The following is a 10,439-nucleotide window of genomic DNA, read 5'->3' as shown; positions in this document are numbered from 1 at the left end:
ATGGAAACGGTCTGACTGTTGAACGGTGGTAGGTCTGAATGCTGTAAAAACAGGAACAAAGTGTTCCCTTCATGTATGTATGTCACATGATGAAGTTGTATCTATATGGAAAAGGTTAATAAATTCAATTTGACATGCTTGTGTCCTGTTATTTAATTAAGGTTGTACACCATAAAGGGGGGGGGGGGTGCATTCTAGGCAACATCTTAAAGGAACAGACCACCATACTTCAACAATGAAATATGTTCTAGTAAGTGAGATGAGATGATATGTGCCTCTCCGAGCGTTGTGCGACCTCCCGGTCAGTCAGATGCACTGTCACTCCTGTTAGCATTTGTAGCCAGGCCCGTTGCGTTAAGGTACGCAATGTAGGCAGTTGCCTAGGGCCCCCAGGTAGGTGGGGCCCCCAAGGACGACAGGTTATGGACCCAACAGCAACGACGATTTGAAATAGCTTTATAATAAGGCAATGCCATCTTTATGAAGGGCTCTGCTGCGAGGGAAGCAAAAGCGCCTCCCTATATGCCCCCTGCTCGAGGGGGGCCCCCTTCCAATAGGTTTGCATCAGCGACAGCGACGTGAAAATGTCAATTGCCAAAAGGTGCAACGACAACTGTAGTCAAAGTACCCCCATCTCGAGGGGGCCCCCCTTCCAATTTGTTCTACCGTCAAATCCAGCGCAAATACAAACCGAAGATGAAGCTACATAATCTCTCACTGGATGTTGCGCAGACGCCAGTTTATATTTTTGGCTCAAGACAGTTGCTTTTAAAATAAAAGTTAATCTTGAAGGCGACATATTAGGCTACTCGCTGTACTGCAACCAAACTGTCCCAGGCCAGTTGACATCGCACAGACAGCGAGATGCTTCATTTAGGCTACAGTGTTTTCAAAAACATCCGTGAAGCATTATCCATGTGCTGTAACAAGCACTGGGCAAACGTCGATTGTTCAATAACGCACCTTTTTTCGACACGGAACTGTTTTGAATGTGGACAAACGCAAGAAGAAACGAATGAACAATGTGCATATGCATATGCATATGACCAATATTTCGGATAACACGAGTCACACAAGTGCGCTAGGATAGCTACATTGTAGCCCACTTTCTTGCTATTATATGGATTACACATTGGAATTTGGGACCATGATTCTGGAAACTTGTGGATTACAGTGAGAGGTTGGGATACATTCTGCGGTCAAGACAACTCAAGGTAAGGGCACCGGGGTATTGGTCCCCTATAATTGACACAGCTGTCAACCACGGAGTAAGCTTAACGTGGTTGTTCAGTGATCCTTGGTCGCTACAGAGTAGCCTATTTGTGTGTGCTGCGGTATTACTAACAACACAAACATTTGGATTGTATTTTCAAATGCGTGGATGCAATACGAAAAAAAAATCTCGTCGGGGAGACCCCCCCCCCCCCCCCCCACTGTGCCTGCTCATTCGTTTTTCAGCCTTGAGTTTCTGGACTAGGCCTATTGTTTTATGAGTCAATAGTTGGTTTTGCACAAATGGAGCACCCTTGGTTAGATTTTAAAAGTGGTTGGAAAGATTAGACCTTTCTTTATTTGTGATTGGCAATGCAGATCATGATTTTCGTGGTAGGGTCAAAACATTTGATTGGGCCATATAGGCATACTCTCATGTGAGACAGGCCAGGTTAAACTGAACATTCAATTAGCCTACTTCATGAGCGGAGCCTACTGAATGGAATGGGCTATATTTGTTCTTCATAAAGTTTCATAAAATGAACTGTAGGGACTAGTTATCATACTAGATTGCATTTCCTCACAGGAAATGCTGGTGTATGCTTGCTCTTTATGCATTCATTGCCCTTCATGCATGTGTTGCCCTGCCACAACACTGTCTATAAGGTGACTTATTGTTTGTTCCATTAGATTTCTATGGTTTCTGTGACATTGTGTTGTAATGGTAGGCTATGTGACAATGACTGAAGTGCCATCCAAAAATTGTCTGGCCCCTCCGAAACCCGAAACAGAAGTTCTGGCGCCGTGGCTATCCTGTCAGGTGCCACCCCCCCCCTTACAAAAAAATAAACCTAGGGCCCCGACAACCCCTTTGCCTAGGGCCCCCAAAATCCTAGAAACGGGCCTGTGTGTAGCTACTCAGCATGGCCAATTATAAGTTTCGGGGCTGTAGTTATATGCTACCAAAGTCTTCCACGTTTTTCCTGTTTACGTACTGAAGGTTTATAAGACCAGTGACGTGAAACAAAGTTTGGTTACGCAAATTCAAACGTGGCTTTTTCTATGCTGTGTAAAGTGTGTACTATAAAGACAGGCGTAGTAACACCTTCTGCGCGCTTCGACGGCGCATTGATACTTACACTTCTGATGTTGTTATTCTCCCCCGCCCCCCTTACTTCCGTCAATACAATTGGGGGGGGAAAAAATCATAAGTGAAGTCATCAATGCGCTGTTGAAGCGTACAGAAGGTGTTGCTATGCCTCTTGTCCAAAATGATGATGATGATCCTGGTACTGGTTTCACTTATTAGCAGAGGAGGCTTTATGCAGTTAGTGGGCATTTCTCAAAACCTAGTGCGCACACTTCCAAGTGTATCAGCCTAATTAGTCACGCCCAGTGATTGGATACTCTTTGGTGAACTCTACGGAGTATCCAATCACTGCGTGTGACTAATAAAGAGTATCCAATCACTGGATGTGACTAATTAGGCTGAATACACGTGGAAGTGCGCGCACTAGGCTTTGAGAAATACCCAGTGATACATTGTCCTTTGTTGGTAAACTGCTTTTCCTTGACCAATGGCAGACGAAGAGGTGGAGTCCTCAAGGAGAGCAAGCCTGCTTGGAATGTTTTGATTCCAATATCTGAAATGGAGTTTGTTAGCTAAGATCCCTTCTGACCTACTCCCCATGATATAACACACTTGAAAACTTAAACATAGTGTACTTTGTGTTTCCTTTTTTCTGTTTTGCTGTTACCTGTTTTGGATTAACAAAATGAAGTACAGAAATTAAGTATGTAATTGTGAACCAGATTTGCAATTAAGTTTAAAAAACTAAATACAATTACAACCAATTTTGAATGGTATGAAACACAGATTACCAAGTATGATAACCTTATCCTTTCTTCAAAGCAGAATATACAGTACGGCCCACTAGGGCCTGAGCCTATTGCCAATTGTCTTCAACTTAAACACAGAGTTGTCTTGGTGTGGGGGCTCAATTGGTCTAATAGCAGGATAATATTCACATCAGAGTGAGACCAGTGTTAAATCACCAGGGACTATTTAAGGATATCATTATGATATCATTAAAAGAAGACCAAACATGACATACTGTCGCAATCTTATTGCATTATTAAATGAAAGGCCACTGATTCTCTGACTTGTTCTCAAGAAGAGGCAGAGAGGCAAATTGTTATGAGTACCATTTGGCCTTCCAATGACTGTTTGCCCTGTTATCTGAAAGTAATCTGAATCACTCAAGTGAGACAAAGCAATGAGGCTTTGAAGTGCCACCTACAGTACAATCTTTCCCCAGTAATAATAATGTCATGCATAAAATGCGAAATTGTAACCCAAAATATCACCAGGCAATACATATCCAGTTCTGTATGTTGAAGTGCAGAAGTGAAGCACTATGTGTGTAAATATACGATTCATTAACTTACATCTTTTTTGTCTTTTTACCTCCGTCAAGGAGGTTATGTTTTCAGTCATGTTGGTTTGTCTGTCTGTCTGTTTGTTTGTCTGTCTGTTTGTTTGTTTGTTTGTTGCAGGATAACTAAAAACCCATGAACGGATTGGATGAAACATTGTGGAGTTGTCAGAGAGGACCAAAGGAACAAGTGATAAACTTTTGGTGGTGATCCAGATGACGAACCGGAACCACTTTTATAAAGATTATTCCCCATTGCTATTCTAGTAATCTGGACGACCCTAGTGCCCCTAGCAAATTGAATGGCGGGACAGGGCGAATTTGACGTTCCAGTTTCTAACTCCACAAAAAGAAGGCAGAAAGACTTAAAATACGGTGTAACATCAAATGTTCTATCAAAAAGCTTCCTTGGTCGACGTCTGCACTCTCTGAGTGCATTTCTAGTTCTATTCTGAATGAGTTTGCATCATTTCTCTTTATGAATCTGGTGCATGGATGAGTAGGTGTATTTTTCTTCCCATTTCTTAAATTGTTAAGCTGACCCCACTTCTTGCTATTGCTTTAATATGCGTCTGTAAAAAAGCAGGGTTTTTTTTTTCTTTTTTTACAAATCTGGCAAAACTGAGTAAGGTTTCAGCAATTTTAATTTTGGAAAAAACATTCTAAATAATTCTAAATTATGACAATGAAAAGATGCAAGAATGTCAGACTAGACATTAGTAGTTTTACATTTGTTTAACCAGGGAAACAAATCACATTGAGATAAATGTCTGTTTCATAGTGAGCCCTGGCTAAGCGAGCAGCACACACATTACATTACATAAGACAGACCGCTGAAAAAAACAGAAAATGCATTTTAAACATTTAAATAAATGTAAATATAAAAGTAGACATAAAACAAGATTAGAAGTCAAAAGTTGCATAGATAAAAAATAAAAACAAGTGCAGACAGATTTGAATGTGTCGTTGAGATATGATTTAAACCCATTTACAGACATAAAACAGAGTTTCAGTGCTTTTTGAATGACATTCCACACAGTTGAGGCACAGTACATCAAAGCACTTTTACCAAATTCTGTCTTCATAATCATTCAAAATCAAATTACAGTAACATATCTGCATATCTGCATCAATATCTGCATCATACAAAATGAGTATAATTACATTAAATTAGATTACAATGGACTTAGCTGACACTTTTATCCAAAGCGACTTACAGTTGTTTACAGGGTATGGGTTACAGTCCCTGGAGCAGTGTGGGCTTAAGTGCCTTGCTCAAGGGCACCTCAGCCATGAAGTGCAGTGGGGAATGGGGCATGAGAGTAGGGTGGGATTTGAACCTGCAATCCTCTGAACTAAACCCCATCTCCTTTACCATTACACCACATCTACCCACCACTATGCCACAGTTGCCATATAATCGTCGAAGCCATAATATTGTATAAACACATTGATTCTCAAACTGATGCCTATGAAGCATTTCATACGGTTACATATAATTATAAAATTATTTGATTTTACGTTACATTACATTGCATTACATTACACTTAGCTGACACTTTTTTAATCCAAAGCAACTTACAGTTATTTAGATACAGGGTATTGGTTACAGGCCCTGGAGCAACGTGGGGTTAGGTACCTCGGATAAGGGCAATTAAGGATGGAGGTGCTGGTAAGGGTGGGATATTAACCTGCAACTCTTATCTTCTTAAATCTTAAGACCTGCGCTCCTCTAACCATTGAACCATGTCATTTGGCAAGGTATTTGATGCATTCCATTTGGATAGAATAGAAGGCCTTTGATCTTCTGTAAATCTTGGAAGATGTTGTATGTACACATGTGTCAACTTTTCAGTTTGGATAATGGTAACAAGCATTGCACCTCAATTACAAAAGGTTGTGCTCAACTTGAGCATTGCAAGCACAGTTCAATAACACTGAGCTAAAAGCCAAGACCGATATCGCAGCATGCAATTGCATCTGTATGGGGCTTTGGGAGGGGGGTTTACTGATGTTCTACTGCTGAATAGTGCTAGTTTGCGCCTGCTATTGTCTTGATTTGTCTTCAAGTGTCCTGCACATGAGTTGTTGGGTGATGACAGTCATATGGCATCATATAAGAGAATGTTGTTGGCAAGGGAGGTCATTTGTTTGGGTAATAATCAAGGGGTTTGAATTTTCTTCTGAAAATGGTCCAGGATTAAAAATGGGGTAGAATGTTTGATTAGTCCCAATGTCTTCAAAGGAGCAGAGAAGATCACTAGATATTGCATCATAAAAGGTCACTCGGCCTGCCGCCACATGTACTATCACCCCCACCTTCTCAAGTGTGTTCTCCGGCACCAGTTCAATCTTTTGGGTAGTGGTTGCCCAGTAATGTCCATTTTGGAGTTGTATAGTGAAAAGCTGGTCTGACTGCTGGTGACTCTCATTGGCTACGGTTACATGATGTTTTTAAATCAGATTTAATAAATCAGATTTAAATAGATCGGATTTAAAGTTATTTTGCAACGTGTATACATGGCACTTTCACTTAAATCTGAATAAACGTCTGGGGAAAAGAAAGCATTGTGATTGGACTGAGGACGCACGTGCTGATCGAGCCAAATAAGTTACTGTAAGGCACGGGGGCGTGGTCGCCGAGCTCTAATGCCACCGGGATGCAGGTGATCTTCACCCCGAAAATGTTTGCCTCAGGACCTGGTGGACAGTCCACCTGAGGCTCAGGCGGACTGACATCTTAACATTTCCCCCTGTGGCCTGGATCACTTAAAATTCTTAAGTTAGCTTACCCGGTTAGCATAGAAAAACGAGTGGTCAAAGAACAGATTCTATAAGACCAGATACGCCACTGGTTGGTTTCATGGTGTATTTCCGGTTTCCGAAACGAGGCAGGTTTGTATTAGTTCTATGGCAGATTTAGAGCTGAAGGAGCAGTTCCACCCTTATCCACGTGGCGGCCCAGAGACCAGAATGAATGGAGTCCTATGGAGCAAAACCCCTGATGGTGCCTTTGTCTCAGTATATGTTTTTTTTTCTCGTGTAATTCAGATGTTGCTTTCGAAAGACTATAGAAAATACCCACGGCTGAGTTTTAGATCTTTTGAGTCACGCATATGCTTAAAAAGTGATTTTTAAGTGTCTATGACGTCACATCAAGGGCCGTCGTTAGGCCTATTTCAGGGGGGCTGTAGCCCCCCCTACATTAGTATTAGCCCCCCTTTAACGATTTTGAAAAAAAAAAACATGCAGTAAAACACTGAATCTGAATACAAGTTCCTGTTTGCTTATTTATTGTTTAATGCCACTTATATCCTACTGCACAGCAATTAAAGCAGGGTGCACAGCAATATGTTATGCGGGGGGAAACAGGTAGAGGATTGTGCTTTGTGACTAACACCTCGAGAAAAGTGTAATTACTTACACGGATGAAATTTTCCGACCCAAAGTACCAATTTTCACTCACAATACCCGTGTAATAAATCCATTTGACATTGTCTTGAAATTACAGTTGAGCTTTAATATCTGTCTTAACAGTTTGAAAACACACATGAACTGATTAAAATAGCTACTAATGGAGTAAAAATGACCTAATATCTGCCGGGGATGCATAGTTTTCCAAGTAAGGAACCTGTTTGAATGAATCGCTTCCTGACCACTGCTTCTCCTGGAGACGCGCAGTTAGTAACTCCTTAAAGATGGCCTCTCAACGTCATTTGATTAATATTGCTGTGTTCCCCATTGTTATTGAATGTGTTACGCGTTGGTCCTGTTTTAAAAAACGTTCTGGTTGCTTTGTTTCAAGCCGTTTTTGCAAGCTAGAAAGGTGGCTTGTGGAGAAACGAGAGGGGGTTCCGTGTTTCTCGTGGAAATGCGTCTCTGATTGGCTCACTCCTCCTGCTGTCATGGAAACGCGTCTCTGATTGGCTCAGTCCTCCTGTTCTTGGAGAGAATGTATTGGGAAGCAGAGTCGCCACTTCTCCGGGTGGTACTGTACTATAGGGGCGCCAATGGAGGCGTGCATGCTCCATTCAGGGCTGTGCTCTTTCGACAGCGACCCCTAGGCGAGCTGCAGGCACGGAGCAACCAGAGTGGGCTTGCTGTATGGATGAGGCTTTGTGCTGTGTGTGTACCTGAGAGTAGCAACCAGCTGATAGCTAAGCTAAGCTAGATTTCGGGCCACCAGACGTTGCTTGTATTGAAAACAAGCAGAACAAAATTACTCGACATGTTTTTAGAAAAATGGGTCGACATAAACCTTTGTGAGCAACGCCTTCTTTCGACGTGACGAAACACAGAAAGGCTTTCGTGATTCGCTCGTTTCTCTGCATTATTTATGTCAATTGGGAAACACCGGGAAACACAGCCAGGCGAGGTGACGCACCGCTATGAGAGCCTTGCAAGTGAGTTTAACTTGGGGTCACCGTCCGATCTTCGAAAGGAGTGAGTAAAACTGAATTTTATCGGAAGTTGGCCTTTAAAGTTCCTAGTCCTTGTGTAAATTATGCTCTCAGCATTTTTATCTAATCATTTTAACTTCCATACATAATATTCATGAGTTGAAACATTTTGAAATGTTTTGTTTAGCTTATATATAAGGAATGTTCATCTAAATATGAATATTTAAAAAATCACTGTAACTAGTGTTTAAAAATCGGTATGGTGCTCTTAAAATAATTGTTCAAGAATACGCTTTTGCACACCTCTGTAGGTGGGCAGGTGCGTAGGATATTATCCCAGTGGGGTTGTCATCCCAGTGGGGTTGACATTGAAATCCTGCACACTGTCCATTCCACCAACAAACTTTAATACAACATGAAGAAAGTCGGAGTACTGAAACAATGTATTTAAGTTTGTTGGTGGAATGGACAGTGTGCGGGAGTTCTTTGCTCTTAAAATAATGAATTCATAGACAAAACCTTAGCAGGTGAGCTGAAAAAATGTCCTTCCTCTGGGGCTAAGCCCCCCCTGTCTGTTAAACGTAGTGACGGGCCTGGTCACATCCTTAGCAAAATGCTAGTAGTGAGCAACAAAAACACCTCCTGTAACAAATCAAACGGACATATGTGCTTTTTTATTAAACTGTTGAGTGAAACCCTTATTGAAGTCTGAGCTTTGTTGATGAGACCTGGGTGAAAATTAAGATTTTTAGCATCTAGCTCCATTTGGTCCCATTTGTTCTGGTCTCCGATGCGTGACTAGTGGAGAACTCATTGGAACTGCAGCCAAAAACCATAGAACTAATACAAACAACTGGTACAATGCCATGGGGCTTAATAGCGAGTGGCAAGGCTGTTCTATAAGGGCTGTGGCAAAGGGTAATGTGGGATAAGTTTGTTGTGCTACATCAGTTCGTGGTGCATTTTAACATCAAAATATGGAAGTCAAAACATTTATTGTTGCTTAGGGATTATAAATTAAGCAAAACTTTCATGTAGGAAATCAACAGGAAGCCAGTCATTTTTTCTCACAGAAGCAAAGAGCACGGGGTCTTGGCGCCATCGTGTGGCCAACGAGCATGTGTGGAACGACCGGAATAATTGTTAATTCTGAATAAAAGCTTACATGACAGAGGAACGTGTTTAATCGGATTTAAAAGAGGAATAAACCACCCACTTTAATCAGACTTAAGTTTAAATCTGAATAATCTTAATTCCGGTTAGGTAAGTGTTTACATGATGTTTTTAGAGCGGAATTAAGTTTAAATCAGATTTAAAGTGAGTTAAATCGGATTTAAATGTCTCGTGTAAACATAAGGACTGCTACGTTCATAAGCCCAAGGCTCCATTCAGTCTTCCCCCTAACCTCTACTTCATAGCTAACCAAGAGCTTTTTAGATAAAACGCATGTGCCCAAAACACAACAGTGTTCATCAAAACGGTGTGGGTGATCATCAAGATTCTGAGGTGTTTGGGTGCATCTCACTTCTTTACCATCATCAGATATAGCCAGCAGGGGGTGATTGGTGTTGGAGTCAAGTATCACGGGCACTGTGGAGGTTAAAATACAGTTTTTCTCGATTGCTTACACACAATTTCTGGTACTTCACACACAATTCTGGAAACATCTCACCCATTTCCCAACTCCCCTAACCAATGTCACTGAACAATACAGTTTTTCTCGAGTGCTTGCACACATTTTTCGGAATCAGTTCTCGAATTCTCAAAACTCTACACACAAATATCCAAACCTCACACACAACGGGCAAAACTCCTCACTACCTCTGAAAAATGCACGTCTTGTCTCAAAACAATGTACTCTTCTAAAAAGGTAATTTTGATCTCAAATGACACACACAAGCAGTCATTTTAATACACTCTTATGTGAACCATTGAACACTAATATGCACAAGGTAAAACTCTATACTCAACTTGAAACACAGTAGAAACATATTTTCTTCAGTGTTCTACTTAAAAAGAGGGTATTTTTTGTAGTAAAATACTGAAATGTTGTTTAGACTCGGAGTACACAAATGTGTATACATTTTACATATTTTTCTGACACTTAAAAAATTTCACTATTTTATTGTAAAATATTGGGTAACCACATGAAAGTGATATCTTGTATAACATTCTTTTGAGTTCAAAAACTAAACAAATGTGTTTTCTCCTTGCATCCATTCATTTTTCATCAATATCACATGCAATGTGTGTCCTTATGGGGTGATGATTTCAGATTGTAAACCGGTATGAAGAGAGTTTGCCCATGTGATGAGGAAGTGAACTTAGTATGGCAGTTGATTTTAGTATTTTGAATGACAGTGTGTTCAATGCGACAACCAGGGTTTTTCTT

General features: G+C 40.9%; 1 protein-coding gene across 1 annotated transcript in view; it reads right to left on the bottom strand.

The window, feature by feature from the left end:
• The window catches only part of LOC134467645 (butyrophilin subfamily 1 member A1-like), a 33,591-nt gene that overhangs the window by 3,094 nt on the left and 20,058 nt on the right, over window positions 1-10,439 (bottom strand). The window contains exon 4 of the mRNA XM_063221483.1: window positions 9,573-9,637. Within this exon, the coding sequence (XP_063077553.1) occupies window positions 9,573-9,637 (65 nt within the window). The remainder of the gene's footprint in view (window positions 1-9,572; window positions 9,638-10,439) is intronic.

The sequence above is a fragment of the Engraulis encrasicolus genome, chromosome 17 (assembly GCF_034702125.1).
Source record: "Engraulis encrasicolus isolate BLACKSEA-1 chromosome 17, IST_EnEncr_1.0, whole genome shotgun sequence".
Lineage (NCBI taxonomy): Eukaryota > Metazoa > Chordata > Actinopteri > Clupeiformes > Engraulidae > Engraulis > Engraulis encrasicolus.
Note: the sequence above shows the minus strand (reverse complement) of the source record. Positions and strands in the feature narration are given on the sequence as shown.